The sequence below is a fragment of the Ixodes scapularis genome, unplaced genomic scaffold (genome assembly GCF_016920785.2).
Source record: "Ixodes scapularis isolate PalLabHiFi unplaced genomic scaffold, ASM1692078v2 PGA_scaffold0__279_contigs__length_252992795, whole genome shotgun sequence".
NCBI lineage: Eukaryota > Metazoa > Arthropoda > Arachnida > Ixodida > Ixodidae > Ixodes > Ixodes scapularis.
Genome location: NW_024609835.1, coordinates 27,071,144 through 27,098,154, shown reverse-complemented (window position 1 = coordinate 27,098,154; position 27,011 = coordinate 27,071,144). Strand labels below are relative to the sequence as shown.

General features: G+C 44.5%; 1 protein-coding gene and 2 pseudogenes across 1 annotated transcript; all 3 read right to left on the bottom strand.

Annotated features, from left to right (window-relative positions):
• Positions 1–1,992: 1,992 nt before the first annotated feature.
• LOC115309115 (piggyBac transposable element-derived protein 4-like) lies at positions 1,993–3,306 on the bottom strand. The gene has a single exon (XM_040217806.2). It carries the CDS (start codon positions 3,292–3,294, stop codon positions 1,993–1,995), a length of 1,302 nt encoding a protein of 433 aa, XP_040073740.2. The 5' UTR covers positions 3,295–3,306.
• Positions 3,307–7,009: 3,703 nt separating this feature from the next.
• LOC115309301 lies at positions 7,010–8,251 on the bottom strand (annotated as a pseudogene).
• A 13,909-nt stretch (positions 8,252–22,160) lies between these two features.
• Positions 22,161–26,978, bottom strand: LOC121836606 (annotated as a pseudogene).
• Positions 26,979–27,011: the final 33 nt, after the last annotated feature.

Below are 27,011 nucleotides of genomic sequence, written 5' to 3'. Positions count from 1 at the left end.
GTGATTGCCGTCTTCGGTATATCCGCAGGTTCTATTGGGATGTGGTGATACGCCTTCACCAAGTCTATCTTGCTGTAGATAGATGTGCCATCCAGGTGCTGTGTGAAGTCGTGGATATGAGGCAATGGGTACCGATCGGGCTGTGTTTGATTGTTCAGCGCTCGGTAGTCCCCACACGGCCTCCAGTCTCCCGGATCTTTCTTGGGGACCATGTGGAGGGGTGTGGCCCAGGAACTCTTTGATGGTCGGATGATGCCGAGCTCCTGCATGTGCTCGAATTCTAGTCGGGCTACGCGGAGGCGTTCGCCCGATAGACGACGAGGGCGAGCAAAAGTGGGTGGGCCAGACGTGACAATATGATGTGTCACTCCGTGTGGTGGTATCTCTGATATGTTAGACGTCTTCGTGATCTCTGGAAATTCCTTTAGGATATCGGCAAAACTGGAAGCCGGCAGGATGTTTCGAATGCCAATTGAAGTTAAGTTGGTGAAGGCTCCATTGACCGCAAGGCGAGTTCTGTTGTCAGTCAGGCGACGGTGGTGCATACTGACATCCAAATCAAAGTGGGAAAGGAAGTCAGAACCTAAGAGTGGGTAGGTCACATCGGCTATGACAAAGATCCATCGGAAGACTCGGCGTAATCCCAAATCTAGGGTCACTGAGCGCATTCCGTATGTTAAAATATTGGATCCGTTTGCCGCAACGAGGTGTGATCCGGGCTGTGGGTGTCGTCTTTCCGCTAGTGTTGGAGGAAGGACGGACATTTCAGCTCCGGTGTCGACCAAGAAGCGGCGGCCTGAAATGCGTTCTGTGATGAAAAACAGACGGCTTGCTGTTGGGCCTTGGTCACTTGCCGCCTCTAGTGACGGGCCGGAGCGTTTTCCTGCCAGTTGCATGGTTGTTCGCACTTGCGTGCCCTGCCGCCGAATGTCTGGTGGTACCAACAGGTACCGCCTTCTCGTCGTTGCGATGAACTGCGACGTCGAGATGATCTGCGCCTTCTTGGTTCACGCGATCTGCTTCTCGTGCTAAGGGCCGCGACGCTTGCTGTTAAAGCGTCAATGCGAGCTTCGAGGGCTCGGGTGGAGGAGCACTGGTGTGAAGTGTCCACGACGCTCGACAGGCTAGGTGTAGCGTATTCGGCGACGCGATCGGCCATCTCTGCGAGGCGGTCAAGACTTAAGTCTGCAGCTGGGGCGAGGGCCATGCGCATCCCTTGGGGCAAGCGATGGAGGAACAATTCCCGTAAAATGGGATTGTTTGCGTCAGATGCTTGCTCACCCAGCAGTTGCCGCATGCGGTGAAGCAGCTGGGATGGTCTACGGTCGCCCAGCTCTTCAGTGTTCAAGAGCTGCTGAAGCCGCGATGTCTCGGACTCCGTCTTTCTGGCGAGGATTGTGCGCTTGAGGTGGTCGAAAGCGTCGTCAGGAGGTGGCATTGCCAGTATGTCGTCAAGCTCATCAGCCAGTTCTGGGGGGAGGGCCGACACGACATGATAGTAGCGTGACAACTGGGTGGTGATGTGCCGCAAGTGGAACTGTGCTTCCACTTGGGAAAACCAGGCCCGTGGATTTTTCGCCCAAAAGACTGGAAGGCGGAGCTGGACGGTGGTGGTCAAGCCTGCGTCGTCGGTGGAGTTGCCGGCGCTCTGGTTCATTGTAGTCGGACGTCCGGGTCACCAATTTGTCGGCGGTGTGTTCGAAAGCGCCGGAGAAGAAAAAGGAACGTCCAGCTCAGAGCTTTGACAAAAGGCATATATTCTGTTATTTCGCGCGGCTCCCGAGGCCACGCGGTAGCGTGAGCTGGCGCGCTCACCGGCACTGCGCCCGGCGCAGTGGAGCCTCGGTTGTTTAATCTAGAACAACGTTCACTCGGGTGTTTTCTACAACCCGTGTGGTTGTGGCAGCTGTTGGCTCTGCTACAATGCCATAAAATGATAACACAATTTTCAGAGGGTATTGCTGAAAACTGTTCTTTGCGCAAAAAAAAAAGTTAGCGTGGGTGTGTGGCGTGCCATCCTCCAAAGCAGTCCCTCGTTGGGATGAAACACAGATACACACCACACGGCTCACAAAAAACTGCAGTCTTCCTTTCGACCTTCTTTTTCTCGTAGCAGAGCTTGCAGTTACGGCGCTTTTCTTGCACCTGGGGCTTGTGCTCAGACTTCTTTGGAGGAGGCGGAGGGTGAACATGTCTGTCGTCCATCCCGAAAATCTGGTTGACCAGCTCAATACGGAATGCGAGCTGGTCAAAGCCAGTCTTTCTGGTGAGCTCCTCTATCTCGGGGTGATGTTCCCTGTGTCCTTGGAAGATGACAAAGCTGTTGACGACATCAATGTCAATGCAGTGGAAGAACAGTGTCTTCCACCACCTGACACACTTCATCAAGACATTGTAAGAAGCGATAAGTTGATCGGACTTGTCAACACCAAGCATGCCCTTATTATAGTCTTCTATTATGAGTGGCTTCCTTATGGGGATCCTTGTCCATCGGTCTCCTCTCTTCACTTTTCGCATTGCACTGACGTGATTGTTGGCAGTGTGGGCTGTGCTCATCATGTTTACAGTGCGCTTGTCTTTCCATTGCAAATACAGCACATCACGGCACCGCAGCCAGCGAATGTCCCCTCGAGTTGCTCTTTTCTCCCAAGTGGTGTCTTTCAACTGGGAGGAAAATCCGCGCCGATCTTTGCGCGTTGTTCCACAAGAGAGAGTCTTCCTCTCAAGAAGGTGTTCAAAGAGGGAGGTGGATGTGTAGAAGTTGTCAAGGTAGATAATGTAGCCTTGATCCAAATATGCATCACACAGGCGCGTTACAACGTCATAAGCCAGTCCCTTTGAGCTGGGTGTTTCTCGCTTCCCGGTGTAAACGCTAAATTGCACAGTGTAGCCTGTGCTTGAGTCAGCAAGGACCCACAGCTTGTACCCCCATTTGACCCCCTTGTCACGCATATACTGGCGTATTCCCGATCGTCCTTTTGATTTGACCATTCGTTCATCCACGCACAAATTTCGGTATGGCTGGAAATGCTGACATGACACGTCATTCATATGTTGCAGCAGATGTGTGATCCTGTGCAGCTTGCCATCGCGGACAGCGTCAGTCTTCTCCGGGTCCATGACACTGAGAAAAGCAAGAAACGCAAAAAATCGGCTTCTGGCCATAATCTTTGGAAGAATGAGGCCGGAAAATAACTCCGAGGTATTCCAGTATAGATGGAGGCGAGGCAGTTCCACAATTCCCATGTAGATCAGGACTCCTATGCACTGCATCACTTCATTGGGACTGAACATTTTCCATGAGCCGTCCTTTTCTGCGTACGTTTGCCTCTCTAAAATATGCGCCCACGCATATTTGTTTGTGTTCTCACAGATCATGTTGATTAGCTCTGCGGTGAAGAAGAGTTGGAAGACATCGACGGCCCGGACGAACCGCCGTGCGCTACTCCGGACCGCGCCGCCAACTTTGACTCCCGGGTTTCGTTTAGGAAAAAACTGTACGCGCTTCACAGCTGCTGGCAAGGAATCATGTCCGTATGACGTTGAGACCCTGAAAATAAATAATATAGCTGTGAGTACATGCTCCGCCGGTCATAACTATTTATTAGTAATCTAAATGTGCGCCCCACATAGAGCTGACACTCACCCGCTGGATGTTCCGGCTTGAGTTGGTGCATCCTCGTCATCGGTGCTGAAATCTGATGTGTCCACATCATCTTCAGTCTCACTACTGCTGATTGCATCCGCAAAATTGGCTCCTAAAGAGCTCGAAAGGCCAGAAGCACGACATCTTTTGGGAGCGCGCGCGCACGATGACGACGCCATGATCGAAGCGCTCGCCCGTCAAAGCTAAACTTTTTGCGACGCGGGGAGGAGCGCCGCAAAGCAGGAAACTAACAAAACATAGCGGAGCACGTTGTGTGTTTCCCACTTTCTAACCTAGATGGCGCTAGGCGCCCGTAAACCGCGCGAGCGCGCGAAAATTTGAACTGGAAGTGTGTCGATCAAATTGATCGATTTGAATAGGCGCGGTAGCGAAAGAGTTAGACGCCATTCCCTATCGTTTCTCTTTTCCCCCTCAGAAGGGGTAAATTCTAGTGGAGGTGGTCCTTCGTGCATATGAAAAGTTCTGAAAATTCTGGGAAAAACAATGCCTCTTGACCTTGGACTTGTCATACTATTCAAAGTGCAAAACATTTTCAAAGCAGAATCTAGGAAAAGCACGAGTGACTCTGGCTTGACTGGGCATTTGAAAATTTTTAGTGCCAAAAGATTGAAGATGCAAAAAAGAAGAAAAATAATACTTCCTGTGGATACACAAAGGAACATAGTTCATTTCGTTTCAGCATGTCCAAAACGTGGAGAAAAAAAAATCACTTTGCCATGGTAAGTTTTGTTTCGCTATTGGTTTACTGCAATTGTTGTAATGCAACAAAAGTTGATTGGCAAACGAAAAACCCTACATACCGTAAAACAATGCAATGTTGCAACACAACGTAGCAATACAAAAAGAAACTCAGTGTTGGGACGATAACATCGAACACAATATCAATACGAAGTTACCGATGGTGGGATACAGCATCGAACATGTTATACAATATGAGGTTGTTGCTCTTGGACACAACTTCGAACACAATATACAATACAAGGTTACGGTGTTGGGACCCAAATTGAATGTGATATGTGACAGTGTCGGTTTGCACGATAAAATGAGGGTGAATAGGTTTGGCAGGTCAGGTGCATGCAGTTGCTTCTTACGCTCACATCTATCGATATTGACCCACCTTTCTGGGTAATCCTACGTCGTACACAAAATCCACGACAACATACGAGCACATTTCACCCACCACTCTTCGTCATCTGTTTCGCGAGATTCACATGACTGGAGGAAAAACGATGCAACGAACTATCGCCCGCAGCCGTGGCAAAGCCAGAAAACATTTTGCGAAGTGATGCAGGAACTAAAAATCAAATATCACAATCGAAAGATCTTCTGATATATAATAATCACACGATTTGCATGGTTTATGTTTTAGCTTCGTCTAATCGTCCACCTATGTGGCCATGTTTGGCTTGGCAACTGAGCCGTTGAGCGCCGACCATAAGTGAGCGCCACAAAAAGTATCCGAGTATGAAAAAAAAAATACTTAAAAAAATTTGAAAAAAAAAAAACAGGTTTTTACTTTTTTGTTTAGTGGAACATTTTAATGTTTCACAAACTTGCGTTGCTGCTGGCCACAATGGCAAACAGATACAGAATTTATATCAAATATGGCCGCTTACTCAACCAACTTTCCTAGCAGCATCAGCACCGTGGTTGTTATCGAATTATGAGTCGGATAACTTTTGGGCAGCTGTATACTGTGGTTACATGTGCTCTGTCTCTGGTGCATTATTGTAAGCTGTGTAAGCAGCAGCTAAAAATAAACCAGTCGAACGACCGGTTGAACACAACGTTGGAATGCTGTAGTCAAGTGGCCGCTGATAACCCGGTCGCATAAGTGTTTCGTTTGTAATACATTAATAGGAAACAATCCGAGGCTTTGATAGGATCTTTGACCTGCATCATAGTATTAACCATGTTGAAATTAACCTGAGACTGGGGAAGAGAAGAAACATCAAACTGTAGAAGGGACAGAACTCGGCTAACTCGTTTATTTAGTCCACTTCCTTATATAGTTTCAATCTCAAGGTCATCTCCACGAACAGAGAAGAACAAAGTCTATACAGTTCAAGTGCCACAGTCTTCATCGCACAATGCAAGAACATTGACAACCTTTACAGGTCGACGCGATAAGGCAACATCCATCCACCTTCAAACTTGAACAAAAGGATCTCTTCCCCTACTTTTCTAAAAACACAGTTCGTACTTCTGAATCATAACACGCCCTCCCCAAGAAAACAAAAAAAAAACACTGAAACAGTAGTTGGGCCAATTCACGTTGAGAACCACACAAAGTAAAAATGTTTTACAGGTCACTGGACTACAGGGGTGGAAATAGCCTAGCTCGTCTAAGCAGGTAGGTTTTCTGATAGTCGAAAGGAATAACATGTTGCAATTCAAAAATTCAGTGTGAAATGTCGACGGTTGTGTTTTATTCATTAAGTAAAATTACACATATGTATTAGGCATCAAATTACATAAATCGCAGAAGACAGTGTGAGCATCATCTATAGTTTATGTACCAAAAAGTCTTAATGAAACAAGAAAAACGAAACCAGCATGTTTGCATTCCTTTATAACCATGACACACATTTTATAACCAATTTATACATAGAAATATCACAATGCAACTGAAAAATAAGGGCACTCCTGTACTGTTGGTGAAATAAAAGAACGGTCAAGCTTTTTGAACATGTTTATAAAATGATAATAAAACAATATGCTGTTTAGAACCGACCCCTTAGGATCAACTCGCACAAGAGAATCTGCTTGCAAACATATCCTACATAATTTAGGGGCCAAGATTTTAATTCGAAGGGCATGAGTGCCATAAAGACATACGATTGATGTGTTTGCAACATGTTAGGCTTTGCTTTATTCTTCCTACATTAAAAAGCTTCCTACATTAAAATAAAGTACTTCCTACATTAAAAAAAAGTGCACCTTACAATTTTTTTAAATTTTGCAAAAAGTTTTGGAGGTGAGGTAAAAAAAATTGACACAAACCTTAATATGCGAGTGCTAACACAACAAGAGGACCTGGCACATCCCGGCAAGGATTGAAGATTCATTTAGACGTGCAACCGAAATATCAGTTTGCCGGATCTCTACTTAATTCCCCTCCAGCCTGCTAGGGAGTGGAACCTTCTTTCTCCTTCAAGACGAGGTATCTACCGTCGACATTAGTGTCAGCACAAGCTGCCCGGTTAAGTTTTGTTATGAGGTAATGTGCAGCCTCTATACCTACTGTAAGATACCGGGCAAGCGTGCACTCAAATTTTAGAGAATTGCAAAAAAAATAGGGGATGGGCACGTGTCCGGTCATCAATCTTGCATATAACTGTACTGTGCGTATTTTCAAAGATCTTACAAACCTGGAAATGGGTGCTTAGTGGGGAATGGGCATGCAGATATGCGGTATTCCTCGGTAATGCTACCTGCATGCACCCCTACTTCCCACCGCACTTGTTACAAAAAATTTTAAAACGAGAAAAGATCTAATAGAAAATTTTAAAGATCTAAAATGGTTAACAAGGTTGCAAAAAAATTAATTTCCTTTACGTTCGAGCCAGAGGCACCCAACATCACTGGCATCAATCTCAATGACCTTCTTGGATGACCACTTTTCAACTTTTTTTATGTGAGTGGTGCCGAATGAGAGAGAGGAAACATAGTCCCTAGACACTATGAAGACTCTCTTTATGTTACTACAACTCACTGAGACAATGTGCTGCATCTTTGCACACACATTGTTCGGCAGCTTTACTGCTGTGCAGTCAGTCCTGTGTGGCCTCTGGTACTGCTGGCTGTGGAACACACGCCCAGAGATGCATACTCTGTCATGTTCAACAACAGGGCCTGTGATCTGCTCAGCAACTTGCCTCTCAACCAACCTAAGCAAATGTCCTTCTACAAGTCTTGACTTGCCAAGGAGGGCTACTGGCTCTTCCTTAGGTGTACCACACTGGAGAAAGTCCTTAATGCGAGGGCTGGCCTCTGCCTTGCACGCATTGACTTTGTGGGCCATCATGCGTGTCATCACTTGGTGAGGTACACCCTTTGCCGACGTGACTAGGCTTAAGTTTCCCCATGCTCGCTTCAAAAGCGAAGCATGAGTGTGCCCAGAGCGGCCCTTGCAGTACAACACTTTTTGCAAGATGAAGCAACTGATGCACATTTCACATCATCTCTTTCTATAATAAGATAAAGAAATTGGATGCCTAGAACAAATCGCACCAGGCAGTCCGGGCTGTTGCTAATGTCGGCCGTAGATACCTCGTCTTGAAGAAGCAGGGAGATGCCCCGCACTAGCAGGCTGAAGTGGGTTAGGTAGCGGTCAGGCAAAATGCCATCTGTGCACGCCAAGCTAAAGTAGAGGAGCCATTGCTGCCATTCAACAGCCTTCCAGTACTTCCTCAGCTTGACAGATCTAGGCACACGTGCCATGCACTGTGGGGGCTTGATGTGACAGAGCCGCTCATCATTCTCTTTCTGGAGTTGTGGCGATCCAATGTAGTAGGCTGCCCCAACATTGGAGAGCCACAACTCTAGAAATCGGCGTGTCACACCAAGCAGCACACAGTGCATTTAGTCCGGGCTGAAGCTCCATACAATGTTTAAGCCAGGTAAGTTGATCAAGGGTGATGGCCCCTTGCAGGGTGTCGAACCGAAATTTTTATCGGTTCGGTTCCGGTTCGGGTTCACGGCTTTCGGTTCGGTTCCGGTTCAGTTCCGGGGAGCCAAAAATAACGGTTCAAACCGGTTCGAACCGCTTTCAACCGCTAAATTGAGAATATATTTTCCGCGTTCTTTTGGCACTATACACTATTTCCGTTGTGAAACGATTCACTATATAGTTTCTTCGATCGTCCGTGCAATTTACTTTTGTTCTTAGGTACCAAAAATATTAAATTCTGTTATTTAATTTCGACGCAAGAGTAGAAGAAAATCTACATCAACATACATAACGTCGTGTTCATACGACTCAATATCTATTTGTTTACGAGTAAAATATATTTTGCCTGAATCAAGATGTTTAAGTACAAGAGTAAAGAGTTGAGCTTGTTGGTACATACCTGTAAATAGATAAGCTTCTAATTTAGAACTATACTGTATTTTCTTGTCCTTTCTTCGTGTTAAAGTAAAATTCTAAAGTTCAAGCTGATCTATTTACACGGTATAAAATGTTGTCGCGAAGTGTGGTAGGTCGTCTAAAATACCCGTGATTGGTACAACTTTGTGTGTATTAAAAGTGAAATCATGTCATGAGCATGCACCTCGTGGCCATATATCATGAAATAAGGTTTACGAAATACACTTCACAATATATATATACATATATATATATATATATATATATATATATATATATGTGATGACGACCCAACTGAGCTAAAAGCAATGAAATTTTCGAAATTAACGAAGTTTTAGGATAACTCCTTTCAGTCTATGTTTTATAGAAACACCGAGCGGCAATCGAAATGCCTGTTGTTCTAACCAAACATTGTTTACACTCAGCACCGCACGCATGCGACTAATCATGGAGCAAGGAGTAATTGCAATTGTTCACTCTAATATATATGCACCTTCGCACTCATACCGAATCTGGCCCAAAATAGCGCTTGCCCAAGTGAACATTTTCTTATACAGAATAAGCTGGCATAGCCTGGCTGTTGAGGTTAGTTGTTGACAAGATGCCGGACATTTTATATTTGCAAATGAGCATCCTCCTTGCTAATTGATGATTTTAACACGATAGCGTTAACGAGCTCATGTCGCAGAAAAACCGATGTCGGTGGCGTGACTGGAAAATCCTGATGGGTCGATAGGTTCATGACGTCTGAGCTACATACCCTAGCGCAAGAATTTCAAACAACCCACAATGCTTACGTGAAACGTGACATCACGCGTGGAATGAGGGTGATTAAAACATGATATGTAATGCGAAATAAAGGTCACCGTATGTTTCAAATGATTTCACTTTTGAAAGTAATTCATTTGCCTTAAAGAAAAAATTAAAAATTTTAGGCAGGATTCGAACCCACAACCCTTTAGTTGTGAGTCAGATGCTTTTCACTAGGCCACGCGAGGCACGCTTGCGTAGCAAATGAGAATGTGATGCAAACGAGGCCCGTTGACGCGATCGCGTTCCACTTTTAAAGGCGAAGCTTAAGCGTCCTTCAAAATTCTTTTTTGTTTAGTAAAACCAAGTAGTATTTCACGTTCTACTTGACAAGGCAGCTACTTAATTGGACACTTTCTGACGGTTTGCGTGCGTAATCATCATAGTTCCACCGCGTGCCCCTGTTTACTTTCTTTTCGTCCAGCCCACAGGCACAAAACTAATGTTCACCAGATAAAAAAGGCAATAACAGACTTCTATATGTTTGAGAAGTTATATGTGTGAGGAGCAGATAGTTATTTAAATTAGCTTCAAAATCAGAAATGTATGTAAGGCCGTCCCATATCACTTACAACGTGCCTGTCGAGGATAAAAACGCCGGAAAAGATTGGCAGAACCGCTTACAAATAATTGGGGGGGCATTGTAATTAAATATATTTTATATTGATAAAAAAATTTTACTTTATAAAGTTCACATAACCGCTTGAGACCGACGCGGAAGGACGATACTCGAAACTATGTGAGCTGTGGAGTCTACGTAAAAGTGTTTTTCTGTTTGCTGATTGGCAGTGTGAAACATCGGGTTGCAGGGTACGCTAAAAAGGACTCTATGCTCACATGATGAATTGGAAGTCAAATACACAAAATGTTCAAAAAGAGAGAGATAATTAATGTTATGTTTTGCAAATAATCCCTTCCAGAACGCCTTACTGCAAAAAGAGACGCGTAAAGATGCACGCAATGATATTCATGATTTTACATAAATAGCGCGAAGGACAGACAACAATTTTTGAAATCTTAGTATATTACATTTCATCAGCTTGCATGAGCTCGAAACTTCCGAAATACTGCCTCGGGAGGCAAATGTTATATTCGGTTTTACCTGAACTTGTTTTGGGCCCTCACTTTACAGCACTATGCTAGAATTGTCATGCGTTCTAACATTTCTCTAGGCTGCCATATCTCATCGCGAGACTGCTATAAATACTTCACAAATTTACAATTAGGACATCTATGGCTAGTGTTGCGAACATCATACTTCACCAGAAAGCTGAACTATTTAGCATGGTATGCACGTGACGTTATCACACTATAGGCTGGTGGTCATTCTGATTCCTTCTTGCTGAGAAAGTCGAATTCGACGGCACAAAAGGCACGCTGCAGGAGGTGCAAGCTCAGCGAAAGCAAAGTATTTGAAAGGCTAGTATTATTATTCTTAGTGCATCGTCGTGAGGAACGGCGCCACCGTCTGGCACGACAAAAACATGCTTTTTGGCAAGAGCGCTTTTCCAATCAAAGTAGTTTCCGGGGTCACGCTTTTTCGTCTGCGCCAAAGATGCAGGGAAGAGGAACCTTTACAACACAGTATGTTTCTAAAACTCCCCCCTCCCTCCCCCCCCCCCCCCCCCCCCCCCGGGCCCCACACACAGACGCACTTCTTTATACAGCGGTGCTGTTAAGGGCTAGTCATGCGTTACCGCCATCTATAAATGGCGACGGCAACCAGACAGCCAGCTTGCCAGTTGTTTGGTTGCCACCGTCGCTCATAAATGGCGGCAACCCCTCCAGCCTTTCCGGTCTGGCTTGCCGACTTGCGGCCGGCCATTACTTCATTCCCACCATAGTACAGCATTTCTGGCCTTCCTTCTTCACCAGAGTGGAAAGGGTGAAAGTATTCCTGAGGAATTGCCTCCTTCATTTGTGTCTGTTAATTCGACAATTTTATTTGACACTTCCCTAGCAAAAATTCTAATAGAAATTTCTAATAGCCTATCGGTTTATTGACACTTTGTATTAGTCTATTAGTTGTAATAGCCTATTAGTTGTATTAGTCTATTAGTTGTATTAGTCTATTAGTTGTATTAGCCTATTAGTTGTATTAGTCTATTAGTTGTATTAGCCTATTAGTTGTATTGGTGTAGCCTATTAGTTTTAGTTATATTGGCATGCTATTTACCTACTGCATTACGTGTCTTGCCAAGTGAGAGTACACGGTGTAGCTTATTTAAGATAATACAGTTTATTTAAGTACATAATACAAATCTCACATTCACGCAAACCTCTCTATTTAAATCAGCACTTTTCCTAGCCAGAAGCTTGTTCATCCCTGCCTTGCGAACCTTGCGTGTTTTCTCAGCAGTGCTGGTTGTGTCCACATAGTGCCCAAAGAAGCCTGAAAGAGATAAGGAATTCGCAGTTGAAAGTGACGGTAGACATAATTTGTATGAGGGCCGAAATGCTATCACAAGGTGGTCGAAGCCAGAGGGACACAAACTGTTTAGGCCTCCGACCACTAAAACAATTTAGCAGCATCCAGTAACCCTCTTTCGAACCATTTCTGGGCTAGTTTTGGAAGCTCTCTCAGGCCCCACAACCTTCACTTTGTGCACCTGAGTAAGGAGTGCTGGCAAAACAACCCGAGAAGCAGCTCGCATTCGGATCACTCGACGAAAGAAACCACCGCTTGATTGGCTGACAAGCGCCGTTCGTTGTTCGGCAACGGTTTGGGTTCTGTGATTAATCGCAGAAAAATTGATTATCCTATTTTAATACGAAAATCGGTGGTGCAGGATTATAATGTTTAGATTCTTGGGATGCTAGAGCCTCTAGAATAACGCATGATCAAGAGTGGACTATCTCAAAAACCTCTTTAGTGCCCCTTTAGGGGAAACTCGCAGCGCTGAACCGTTTACATTTGCAAATAATTATAACTTTTTTTTTTAAATACTATTCAATAAAATGACAAATTGCGAGCAATATTGAATGTATTATCAGAAATTTAAATTTTTGAGCATCCCTACTCGACATCAACTAATTATATTTTAGGCTGAAATAGGTAGAATTGGGCCTCCGACCACTTTACTCGTATTTCAAAGCAAATGTTTGTATGAATTATTTTCAGTTCTCTTTCCACGTTACACTACTTACAACTTGACAAAGATTGACAGGGGAGACTGCTACGGCAGGTAGTTAAAAAAACCTGATACATAACATTTTCGGGAACCGCATGCACATTTCAAAAGAAATACCTCCGGACCATCATCCCTAAGAGGTGTTTTATATGTTTTTGCCATTCTTTTTGCCACCAAATCTACAGCAACCTCACAAGGTCGCCGAGAAAAATGCACGTCGTAACCGCGAACGGAACAGGCAATCTATAGATGCTACAAATGCACCGCACACTTAAAGAGAAGAGGTATATATATATATATATATATAAATAAATTTCATGCTTTGATACTTACCATACATCTTCATGATTTGGGCTCGAAAATAGCCAGATTGGTGTCCTTCCACCACACGTCGTACCAACGGTTGGCGTTGAAGTCCGTAAGTCCAACTGCGCTCAAATTCTTTATATCGTTACACGGAATAACGACGTTTGCGTCGCCGTCCTAAAACTGGACGTACACATGCATGTACACAAGTAGACAGGATACGATTGTTCCGACCATGGTTCCGACACACGTGTTACTTTTGTTTAACGTTCTTTTGTTGGCGGCATTAAGGACTGCTGTCAATTCGAAGTTTTGAAGGACGTGCAGTATGCTGCCGCTGCGGCGCCACCAGTGCGACAACTACCATCACGTGAATTCATCTGTTGGTACGAAATAATCTTAAAATACAATTTGTATTCTAATACTTATTAACAAAATTTGCTAATGTTTCAAATGCCGCCCTGCAGCCGCAAGAACGAACGCCAGCAGCTAGGCACCAAGTGCAAAGTTGACAGCACATAGGGTGACAGGGATAATAGTCAATGAAATCCATTCTGGTAGCCACTTCTATCCATAGCCATAGCCATAGATCTTTCAACAAGAAAAATGGCGGACGATTCAGGTGGTTCCGCGGCGGTTTACTCCTCGGTTGTCTCGTTCACGCCAAAATGCTTGCTCATGCAAACGAGAAAAGTACTTAGAGCCTGGCGCTGAATACTGAGGAACAACAGAGCTACAACGCAGGAAAAGAGCAAGTGCTGCCGTGCCGCAGGCAAGCGCAGCGGCAGTATCGATATCGCAAGAATGTGCCGGCGACGGCGAATCCGGCGTTCACGGTGCCGACAGCCAAAGAGCCTACACATATTTTTTCTTGTAAATTTTTCTTCTCGCTCTGCTGTTATTGGGCACAGCTAAGTTCCAATTTCGAACTTGCCTGTTATTTCTGGAACTCGTGGTTCCCGAAATTAATCAAATCTTCCAAACTTGCCTCATGACACACATTCAAAACTTTTATAGTACCATAGCTCCATGTAGTGACGTTTTTAACCCATCTTGTATATAGCGTTCAAGTGTTTTCTTAATTATCACTAGAATTTTCGTACCCCGTTTTGCCATATGTATATTGTACTTCATTACCAAGGAGAAAGCTGTTCATGAGCACAAAAGATAAATGGATGAATGAATGGTCCATCTGCGCCTTTTTGAGTTGTACATCGAATGAAGACAATTTGTTGTGAACATTCACTCTTATGTTTGATAAAAAAAATTTACAATGCAGAAACTTCTGTTAGCCAGTTAGAAAGTATCGGTGGGGACCAGCGGTTTTCCACATCTAATAAATCTCAGTTATTTGTTCATATTTATTTGGTGGTGTCGAGTTTCAATTGTTCTAATATGCCCATTTAAAATTGTAATAGAATGGCTGTGTTACAAGTAGTCTAATGAGCATTCCATTTGTTTAATAGAATATGTAAATTTGTCTAATTATTATTCTATAAGACTAACAGAATGCTTGTATTAGTCTATGAAACTTTATATTCTAATAGAAGGCATACATAACCCAATAAATATTTCTATTAGACAAATATAGTTTTGTATTAGTCTAATACACATCTCTACTCGTGTGATAAAGATGTTTATTAGTCTCATAGAGATTCCTATTGGTCTCATACAAGTTGCTATGAGCCTTATAGGGATTCCTATTAGTCTCATAGGAGTTGCTATTAGTCTCATAGGCATTTCTATTAGTCTTATAGGAGTTCCTATTAGTCTCATAGAAATGTCTATTAGTCTCATAGATATTCCTATTAGAATTTTTGCTAGGGTTGTTAACCGCAACCTTTCATTGCTTTTATTTTGCACCCCGTGAAGTTTAAAGGGGTCATGAAACGATATCGGGTTGGAATGTGCATGACTTTTCCGGGGCGTACTAGTCCCCTGGTCCAAGTGTTCTCGCACAGGGCGCCACTGATTCAGAAGCTTCTTTGCCGCGGTGAAATTGCGAGGATTGAACGAGACTATTTCTTTTAGTCTTGCCTTCTCAAAGATTGATGTCGTAATTGTGGGATCAAAACCACCCGCTTGTCGACAGTCGAGCGCGACTCATGGATTGGGCAGGAGAACTGTGTGAGCACCGTACATCGGCTCGTAACAATCAATGCCTCGGCAGACACTTGGGTAGTGGCTCGTGTCCAACCGCTGTGGTGATGAGAATAGTCGAACTCTAACAATGCCTGGAGGTCCAGCACGCGTTTTCTTCCTTTAAAACTCCAGCGCGGGGGTATGATTAACGTTGGCGGCATAAGATAGGCACCAGGCCACGTGGCCGCTTCTGGCTCCGAGTTGAGGGAATGAACGATGCTCATATTTCTCTCATTTTTTCGGCGACTACCATTGCCTAGAAAAAACAGCAAAGCCAAGTTAAATCAGTTATTAACATTAGGGACTGATCCTGAGTAGTATTTAGTAATGTATAGAAATATGTTATAGCTCATTTAAACAAAATACAGAGGGGTCGAAACTTGGGCAATAACTTGAGAACGACGCTCGTGTGAGACTTTCAGCGACTGCCAACGTTCGGCTGTTCCTCTCACGTCACTAAAATATCTTCTTTTTTTAGGTATTCCTTCCGTACACACGAGTAGTTCTATGTAACGTCATATTAATAGGTCGCATTTAGTCATTTCAAAACTTCCATCCCCGGGGACATCTTTCGGATATACTTCAGCAACAACGAAAAAATGTTTCAATGCCTAAATAATGTCAAATTGGTCTTGCAACATTTTTTTTTGTACTTTCAATAAATAGTGTTGAGAAATAACCCGTGACGTTGATAGGTTGCGGAAACATCCATTAGTTTTCCCCTAATAACAGATGCAGAAAAAATAAAGGACAGAGACAGCTGTCGATTTGAACAAGCGGCCACGTGATCTGACCCTAATTATATACCGCCAGTGTTCATCACAGTTATGCCCTAGACTGCAAGGGTTTGCAAAGCAAAAGCTTGGGCTGAGCTTCAGATATTGTTAGTGTTAGGCTATTGATTATCATATCTAATTGACATGAGCCGTTACCTAAATGTTTGGCCATGCTGATTGTCATGAACCCGAGCACTCGACTAGGGCATATGAAAATCGCTTACGTCACGGAGTCACGTGACTCTCGGTGTGAAATCGTGATGTCATGTTACGTCATGCTGTCAACAAGGTTAATACATCTAGTGACTTCCTCAAATTAAATTGATTTAACGCAGTGATTTACGTGACGTCACGAGGCCACGTGACATTACTTGACAACATGTATTGACACCATGACGTCACGTGACAACTTGACACATGGTTAATCATAGTGCCAACAAAGGTGCCATGAAAACCCACAATTTATCATACGTTGCAATTATGTATATGACGATGCGATCAACAGATAGAAATACAGCCGCCAATTGTTTAGTCCCATATGTTCATTTTGTGATACTAGCAAAGAAGAAAAAAAATATTACCTTGAACCGTTTTGAACCGGTTACCGTTATATTTTTTTTTCGGTTCGGTTCCGGTTCAGTTCCAAGATGGCGGCGAAGATTTCGGTTCCGTTCAGTTCAGGTTCGGCTAAAAATAACGGTTCTGTTCCGGTTTTCGGTTCGGTTCCGGTTCGACACCCTGGCCCCTTGATCCCACAAACATTCACACCAGTTCGAACGCCTCCACCATGTCGCTCTCAACTTCCTCCTTCGTCCTGTCAGGCACGCTGGTTATGCCAATGGGGTACTTGACTGTCCCTGTTAATACATTTGATGTGAAACAAATAAATTTGCAAGACAGCAAACAGAGAGCTTTTGTTATTTCCTCCCCATGTCCAGTGCCAGACATTGATCTCCACCTTACACACACATACACACATTAAAAAAAAGTATTTCATATACATGCTCTTATGGTGTGGAAAAATTATTCTGCTAGAGAAAAAATCTTTAGAGCACAAATGGAAAAGAAGCAGAATGAACATGAGCAAGAGAGACAATTTGGGTTGCACAGTCAGTGCCTTGCATGGGTAATGAATTAAGGGGGTATGGTAGGGTAAATGGTACACGTTAGTTTTAATGGAATACTTTAGAGACCGGTGCATGTATCGACATCAAACTTTGTGTGTTCAAAAAGAATGCCACTGGGTATTATATGACACCCATTTTTTGTGGCTAGATGACTTACCCTTTCTATGGCTCACCCCCCAAATTGCAGGTGTGTTTAATTATTCAATGTACCTTTTCTTAGCAGCCACGAAGAGGAATGTGATGATATTAGGCGATGTTATTCTGAACTCCCGTAGATTATATCTGAACTAGAGAGATATTATATTTTCCTTGGAGTTCTTGTCGAAAAAAAAAATAAAATCACTCTATGCACCAAGCCACAAAGGGGGTGTCTCGGAGTGGGATTTTTTAAAAATTATTAGCATGCAAGTAATCAGTGATTTTTTAGTTCAATATATTCATGAAAGGTTGTAGTACATGTGTGACAAAGTTTTACTGGATTTGGATCAATAGTTTCAAAGGAAAGGTGCATTGAATTTAAAGAAATGCTTAAAAATGCAATTTGAGAAAAGTGAAGTTTTATGTTCACATACTGCTTCTGGATGCTCAAAATGCTCCCGGAGAATACCGTATTTATTCGAATATAAGGCGGTCACGATTATAAGGCGAGGGGGCAGTTGAAGGACCAAAGAAAAAGAAAAAAGTTTGCACACTAATATAAGGCGAAAGAAACGAAAGAAGGCAATTAAATTCCTTACCTTTCAGCGAAGCAGACACAAGTATTTGAACTATCTGCACACAAAGATATTTACCTATTCGGAGCGAGACGAAAGACAAACTTAGAAGCTGTTGTCTTCAGAAGTGGTAGCATCCGAATCATCCTTATCACTTTCGCACTCAAAGAGGTCAGCGTCTTCGGTGCCGTCAAGGGCATTGGAAATGCAGCACTTGCGGAACGATGCTGCAACCATAGCTTCGGGGATCGCTGCCCATGCGTCGACCACCCACTGGGCGAGCATAGACGGGGACGCCCGCTTTAGACGTCCCGACGGCGTGAGGGCCACAGTGTCAGACGCCATCCATTCATTGTACTGCCGTCTGACGTGTGCCTTAAAGGGCTTGTTAAGACAAACGTCAAGCGGCTGTAGTTGGCTTGTCATGCCCCCCGGGATAACGACCAGCTCCGTGCGTTCGTCCACCAGCTTCTTCTTCACACCCTCCGTGAGATGTCCGCGGAACGCGTCGAGGACCAGCATTGACCTCCGGGCGAGCAGTGCCCCTGGTCTTCGGCACCACACCGACTTAATCCAGTTCAGAAAAAGCTCTTCCGTCATCCACCCCTTCTCCTGGCAACGAATGTGGACGTTCTGCGGGAAGACCTCGTTCTTCGGAAAGGTCTTTCTCTTCAGGATGATGAAGGGGGGCAACTTCCGCCCATCGGCGGTGCAGGCTAACATAACGGTGATCCTAGCCTTCTCGTTGCCTGTAGTGCGCAGGCTCACTTGGCGATCACCTTTTTGGTGAATGGTCTGGGGCGACGGCATGTCAAAAAAAATCGGGGTTTCGTCGGCGTTGCCCATCTGCCCGAGTAGAAAGTCGTGGTCGCGTCGCAGGCCGATAACATATCTCTGAAAAGAGATTAGTTTCTCTTCGTAGTCCTCGGGCAACTTCTGCATCACGGAGGTCCGCCTTCGCAAGGAAAATCCGGCCCTCTTCATATATTTCTGCACCCAGCCCCGGCTAGCTTTGAACTTGAGAGCGGGGATGCCACGCTCTCTCGCGATTTCGCGCGCCTTCATCTGCACGATGTCGGAAGTAACGGCCAAACCGCGGCCTCTCCTCTCTTTGATGAACTGCGTCAGCACTTCCACTTCGGGGAACGCTCCCTTTCGCGGGCCACGGAAAGCCTTTCTCGTCGCTGCGCAGGCGAACAGCGCAGTCTTCTGTTTGCGCCAACGACGCACGTTGTTCTCCGGAACACCAAACTTCCGACCCGCCGCGCAGTTTCCAGAAACCTCCGCCTCTGATACAACCTTCCTCTTGAAGGCTGCATCATAGTGGCAACGGTGACTCGCCATTGCGCTGGTAGCGTAAATAAGCGAGCACTGAAAAAATCCTGCCGCAGAGACTCGGCCACTCCAGCAAAAAAATGCAAAATGGCGTCCCAACTTGTTTACAAACTTTGCGGCTACTACTGGCTTGGAAGCGGCTACTGCTGGCTCAGCTCGTTGATATGGTTGAAGGCGTCTGCAGCCATCGCGTCTCCTGCATCGCAGCTGCCTAAACTCGGTAGTTACTATCTGTAACTTGCGTTTGTGTAACATTTTGTATGTTTTATTCTTAAATCTCTGCGTTAGATTTGTAACAGTATTGTCGGGCTCTTTTGGAAGCTTGGAAATGGTTGAAAGGCGGAAACCGAAACTGTTACACCAAAATTGCCGTATTGCTGTACTGAGCTTCGAATATAAGGCGGGGTACGACTTTGAGACTAAGGATTTCGGAAAAAAACCTCGCCTTATATTCGAATAAATACGGTACATTTCGCTTCTGGCTTTTTTCTGGTGTCTCTGAAACATTTCTTGGCGTTCCTTTTTTTCCGTCGTCTTTCCTTGCTCTCGGCAGAGTTGTAGAATTCTGCCCTTTCAACGTGCTCTTTGTCCATCTTTAGGGAAATGTCGCAAAACACACCTGGAACAATTCCAAGGACCTCCAGAACAGCTTTTCATGCAGAATTGCCGTCATTGTAGCAGGCCACAGCATCAAGTTGTCATCTGTGTGAAGGTTGCGGGCACACATGTGGCAAAGCTTGGATTCAACTTCGAAGTCGAGCACTTTTCCTGAGTCAGCTGATACTGCTGCTATGACGCCGTGTAGCGAGGAATAACCCCGCTTCATCCATGTGCCGTCACTGTGACAGCAGATTCCAGCTCCCCATCAAAGGCAGAGGCCTCTTTCTTCAGTTCTTAGGCAGCTTTTGCTCACAACAGTCGTGGTTGCGTCAAGAAGCCTCTCGTTGTACGATGCAAACTTCGTTGGCGGTGGCGGCAGATTGAGCACAGCACATATGATGCGACCAGTCGTCAATCCTTTTCCGCAGGTGCGAAGGGCATAACCGAACCGTTGATTTACAGTGTAGACCGCATATAACGTATGTCTCGGGAGTCGCGAAAATCCGCACTATAAGCGGTACTGCGCTATAACCAAAACATCAATTTTTCAGGCCAAAATACATGCCACGAGACAACTTACCTTTGTAAAAGAATTTATTTTATGTTAGATGAAAAATAAAGCTTAGTTTGAGGACAGTCTTTATTTCACCAGACTAGTACAGTTCTGTCTCAAGTGTGTCACACATTTTGAAAGAAATAAGCGGCTTTTGCCTGGCGCAGCCTTTCAACGGTGTCGCGGGCTGCGGATGGGCATTGCGAGCGTTCAGGATTGCTAACCCTAATCACTTTTCTTTGGAGATGAAAACGCGTGAAAATTCGTATCCTTCATACGGTACGCGTCAGTAATACCTTGAACTTGAGCACACACATGGAATGCGCCAAATAAGAAAATCCGGGGGATGTTCGAGGACACAAATGCTTAGAAAGCACCACTGTAGTCGAAGCAAACAAACACGACGACACGGGCGTTTCTGCCGTCTTGAGAGCGCCGCCACGACATCGCCGCACGAGTAGGTGGATCTTCCCTTCTAGTACGTGCTGGGTTATCATAGCGACACACAACGAAAATTCACAGTCAAGGATAGCGCTTTTACGCAGAACGATGAGATGAACGCCGTCTACAACGACGATCGCAACCGACGCCATGTTTGCAGATAGCTGCAGCCGGCCCGCGACCGGCATGCAACGCGCGCGAACACTTCTCCTCGACCTGCGATTGGTCTGTCGTTGTGGTTGTTTGTTTCTTTGTTTCCAACACAGCGGAGGGACGCACGCACGTGAACGACACGTGCGTGCGTCCCTCCGTCGCTACGGCAACTGCAGCCTCTCACCGCTTCTCCCCGCGAGTGCCCCTTGCGGCTCGCGCCAACTCGCGCCGTCAGCGCCGTTATCTACTGTCGCACAGGGAAGCGTGCTCGCTGCTCCGGTCGTCGGCGCGGTCGGCGGGCTGTGCCAAAAACCGCACTATAACCGGTATTTCCCTTTGCGCGCCTGCATTTTAAGCGGTATGTAATTACATGGAGTTCTATGGGAGGCGAACCGGTGGTTTAAAAAAACCGCGTTATACCCGGTCCTGCACTATAAGTGGTTACGTTGTAAGTGGTCTATACTGTACTTCAAAGACGTTGCCCGCAGTACGCCTGGATGTCTCAAGCACACTGAGAGCACCGCACTCGCTGCAGGTGACATTTATGCAGGATGCCAAACCGCTTCGCCTGTCAATAGCTTCTTTCAAAATTATTTCTCCCTTGTTGCACTTTTTACACACTGCAACATCTTGCAAGAAGCTGCAGAGAAGACCGAATTATACAGAAGCCAGTCGTACTCGTCCCGTCTACATCGAAGGATTCACCACCGATACTCCCACCAAGTTTCGTAAAGCTTGCACTTCGTCGTGTCAGTTTCTCAGTGCTTTTCTTGGAAGTGATCCGATTACCTTTGAAAGTTCTCTTTCTGGTCCATTTGCTGGACGATCGTGGCATCTTCTGGGCAAGTTATACACTTGAAACACGAAACAGAGGCGATCCAAAGTCCTTAATCGACCACAACTGAAATGTTCGGAGCAATAACAAAGAAATATAGAACAAGCTACAAGGGCACCACTAGCGGCGCATTTGCAAAGAAATAAATACTTTCAACAATATATTATATTTCACTACACATCATTTACTAGTCACACACACATAATAACAAAAAAAAAAAAAAACGGTACCGAAATTAATAAAACACCGAAAGACAAAGATAAACAAACCGGCCTCCGATCTCCGTCTGCCCTTTTTAAACGCCAGGGGGTGTGGCACACTTGGCGCGACTTTTAAACTGCTTAGAGCAGGCACTCGAGGCCGCGCTTCCGGGGGTTTGTTTTTTCGTCGTGCGGCCGATTTTTCAGCGTCAGAATTGAAAGTTGGATTTTTTTTATGGTTTACCGTACCTTACCCCCTTAAGCTGATAGGCTGTACAACCTTATGTTATGGGTCTGTCAACAGAGTTAGGGGGGTTCCCTATATCATATATAACTTAATTATTTTTGCCTTCATCAGACTTGCCTGGGTGCAAACAATAGCTGCACCCGAAGTAACCATTGTATTGTACCCTGTTCTGCATGAGAGCACTGGCTGGTGCATCAGCTGAAGAGTTGAGGCAGTACACTTGGAACAGAAGCAACTTCAGCTATTAGCCCCGAGAGCGAACACAAGCGTCGCTGCGGTCGCCGCGCTCTGATTGGGTGAGGCGTACCGTGACGTCAGGGCGAGTACTCCGCTCCGCGATCTCGCATCGGCTCGCTTCCCAGCACCGGTTTCTTGGTTTGGCGATGTGCGCCGCAAGCTCTTCGAGGAGCTGGACATCGTTTTCCCGGTGTACAAGACGTTAAGTTAGGCCGATATTGACGTGCTCCCGTACATTTTATAAGCCTGCTCGTCCCTTTTACCTTTAAAATTGGGTTACAAATCCCGAAAGCAATCGACGGAGGCAATTTTGCGAGGGATCGGTGAAGCGGTGCCGCAAGTGTTTCAGACGCTGGAATTCTGTTCCTTGCACGTTCATCATTTAGGACGATATTACATCCCGCTTTCAAGGCATTTGAAGTGGCATTTATATAATGGGCCTTTGGGTGGTCGGCAAATGAGCTCGCGACTCCGACTTTGCGCTGCCACTCTGCATGCGCTGGTTCGCAGATGTTTCAAAGGCCCTGTGTCTGATTATCTTTGAAGTGCTCATGGAACAGGGTTGTCTTACATAAATGTAGCTTCTTCGTGAATTAATTATATAGTTTATACATGTATGCAGGCATATTTCTTCAAAGATTCCCAATTACTGGAAATTAGTTTGTATGGTAGCAGCAAAGACGGCCGAATTGCCTCCAGATGCCTGTATGCTATGTATTGAACTGCCCAAAATATGCACAGCAATAGTGCCGTAATTTGGAATGTTTATATTTTTTCCTGACATTTTTATTCCAGCCTTGGGTATTCAGAAAATACACCGTTTAGTCTGAATTGTCATTTCCAATTAAAAGAGACACTGCTGCAGGTCCCCAAAAGCTTCCTCAGCCTCCAAACTCCCCTACAGCTGGACTCTCTGACAACAGAGGAAAACAGGAGTAAAAGCAAGGATTCAAACGTCTGTCCAGTGGTAGATGCAGCACTAGTAGCATAAAATGTGGAACCTGTGAAGGGTGACAGTCTGCGTGAGAAAAGCTTCTGGTATTTTAGCTTCAGTACATTTCGATTTAAGTAAAATCTCAATTTTAGGACTTAATGGACTAATAACGAGCTAGACACCTTCGCCTACGCTTGTTATACATTACTTGAGGGTTGATATAAACAAGTCCACAGATACCACCCGTGTATTCCATTGAAATACTATCCGAATCCAGCAAAGGTCAAATGCGAGCAATGTATATAATAAATGTTCCTTGTTTTTTTTTTCCTTTGCCCCTGCACTTGGGCTGTCTTACTTTTGATTCTCTCCCCATGGCCCAGACTGTATTTAGCATGTTGCTCGAGCAGCATGCAGCTTTTCTGCTTCGGCGATCTTGTTTAAAAACGGAGACACAAAAAAAAATGGTATACGTAACCTGCCAATTCATCCAAACCATCAGCATCAGCAGCGTTTATTGTGTGAGATGTAAATCTATAGTGATGCTCCTGCAATTGTGGCCATATTTCTGTATTTTCATATACCAGCTCCGATTCATGCGTTGCCTGCCCTGTCTACCATGCTTAAAATGTTGGTTGAAGTTTCACCTGTAGCTACAAGCCATACCTCAATAAAGGCACATATAAACGGTTATACTTCCTACGAAAAACATGCCAGAAAAAAAAATATAGAAACGAACGCGCCGACAGCTAGCGTCGTCACAGCCTCCACAGGGCGAGCGGCGCGAGTCGGGAAAAAATTCACTCCTCGCCGTGACGTCACCCCGGTTTGCCGTAAGGGGGCGCCACGCGAACATTTTTGGGGCTAATAGATTACAAAATTATACAAAAAGATAATCCCACAGGAACTCTATGATTATACTACTGTTACTGCAGAAAAGAATAAAAAAGAGCTCAAGTTCTGTATGTCATTATGAGGCACTGATCCACATGTGTAGCTGTAAGCTGGTTAGGAATTAAAAATACATCTGTAAAAAAATGGAAGTTAAAAAATTAATTTTTCTAGATTGAGTATTACTTGCAAAATAAACCAACAAAATTTATGATTAAAAATAACAATTTAAATCAACAGCCGCTATGGTTTTTATGAGAAAAAATATTACCTTTGAGTGGAACGTTATCACAGGTCCATGACACACCAGTCTGAGCGAGAGAGTCCATCTGCTTAGTAAATGCCTGCAGCACTAGTTGTATCTGGATGGCACTGCCCATACCAAAGCACAGAGACAGTCAGGTTCTTGCACCGAAGATGTGAAGAAAGCTCGTTAATCGTCATTTGCACGGGCCATGTCGAAAATTTTGACGAATTAAGAAGCGGACTGCCGTCCGAGTTCACAGTCATGGTTATGACCATTTTTTTAAGGTTAAGCTCTCGTTTGCAATACAGATCCCCATCTGTAATATCACCCTCCACAATTGGGTGAGAACGATCAGAAATTTTCTGCAGAGATTCCTTGAGTGATTTATTTTATTTATTTATTTATTTATTTGATACCCACAGCGCCTTTCGGCATTACAGTGGGGGGGTTATACACAAAAAATCAAGTATGAAGTCACAGGTACTACATTGGAAACATTCATAAAAAGACAACCAATCGAACAAAAAGGATTTCGCGAACATGAAACAACAAAGTCACAATTATCGCGACACGGAGCAGATTGCAACAAGTTTTACAAAAACATTATTAGAATCATGCTATGAACCTTTTCAATCGAATGACGTGACTGTTTCTAGGGCAGCATAAAAAGCATCATTGTCTATAACAGACGCTATGGTTGAAGGCAACCGATTCCATTGGGAAATCGTTTTAGGGAAAAAAGAGCTACTGTATGCTACAGTCTTGCATCTAAGCTCACGCACTTTGTGGGCATGATCCACACGAGCAGATACATAATGTGGTGAAGAAATATAGGTTTCGCATGGAATACCAGATTGTGAATGATATATGCTATGGAAAAGCTTTAAACAAAGCTTTGCTCGACGGTGCTCGAGTGTGTCCCATTTTAATGTTTGCCTTGCACGCGTCGCGCTAAAATCACCACCCCGTTTTGGTTTTCCTAACACATACCGAGCGGCTAGGTTTTGCACTTTCTCTATTTTCTCTTTGTCGGTGTTTGTCGGAGGGTCCCATACCGTGCAGGCATATTCTAGTATGGAGCGCACATTAGTTTTATACAAGAGTTCTCGGATGTCATGCGGAAACTGTCTAGTGTTGCGCTTTATGAACCCTAAAGATCTGCTAGCTTTTGCAATAGTGAAATCCACATGTCGATGCCAACTCAGCGAGGCTGTGAAGTAGACGCCTAAATACTTATATTCAGACACTGTTTGTAAAATAATATTGTTGACTACATAACGAAAATTAGTTTTAACTTGCTTTCTCGAAAACGTCATGGACACAGTTTTATCTAGATTCAGTTTCATCCCCCATTTTTCGCACCAGGTGTATATTGCATCTAAATCATTCTGTACTATCTGATTATCACTTTCACAGGTTATTTTTTTATACAGTACGCAATCATCGGCAAACATTCTCATACACGACGTAACGTTTTCATTAATATCATTTATATAAATTAAGAAAAGTAAAGGTCCTAAGACTGATCCCTGTGGCACCCCTGATGTCACATCAGCGATTGTCGATGCTGCACCACTAACTACAACGTACTGACGCCTTTCACGGAGATACTCAGCAATCCAGGAAATAACTTTAGGGTTAATATTAAAATTCGACAATTTTTGCACCAATAATGTATGGGGAACCTAGTCGAATGCTTTCCGAAAGTCTATAAAGACACAGTCTACAGTTGCACGGTTGTCCAGTGCTTGTGCAATATCGTGGGTGAATTCTGTTAACTGTGTCACACACGACAGCCCTTTCCGGAAGCCGTGTTCGAATGGGTTAAACAAAGAATGACCATCAATGTGCTTTAGAATAGACGTATATAAAATATGTTATAAATATATAAAATATCTGGCCTCTCTAGTAAGGGCTTCTCTAGTGTACTCTTGACTGCACTGTGCACAGGTCACTTTCAACTCTCATCTTCTTGATGTCCCCTTCACATTCACCGAGGAGACGCATGCAGTCTGGGCAGTAAAAATGAAACAAAGCTGCTCAGCAAAATCCCCGCGAACGTTTTGAACAAAAACTTTGTGTCCGGAAGATCATTTCTTTTTAGGATGAAACTCGCAAACGTCATAAGTTTCTCAACTATCGTCCACGGCATTCCAGATGTGACTGCGAAGTTCATCACCAAAGTGACAAGGTCTTCCGCCGAAAAGTCTGTGTCAGGAGGAGTTCGCAGTTGCCGCCACCATCTCCGCACTTGTGCTCCTCATCTACAGCCTCCATGACAAATCTTTGAGGATCATCTTCGTCTCCAGCTTGCTCATCATCAGGAGCGCTATCGGCTGGCGAACAGTTCCCAGTTGCGGATGGTCCATTATTGACCGGCACGGTCAGCACAGCCCAGTTTGCACCATTGTTAGATGTCCTTTGTGCGTTCGCTCTTTCGGCACGAGATGCCCTGTATTCCGTCATCCACGGTAGGTCCTCTACGTCAAATGACGGATCTAAGTAGAGTTTACGCCGCTTTGGCGGAATGGGCGTTTGCCACATCTTACTTCGTAATTGCTTAAGAAAGTACAGAAA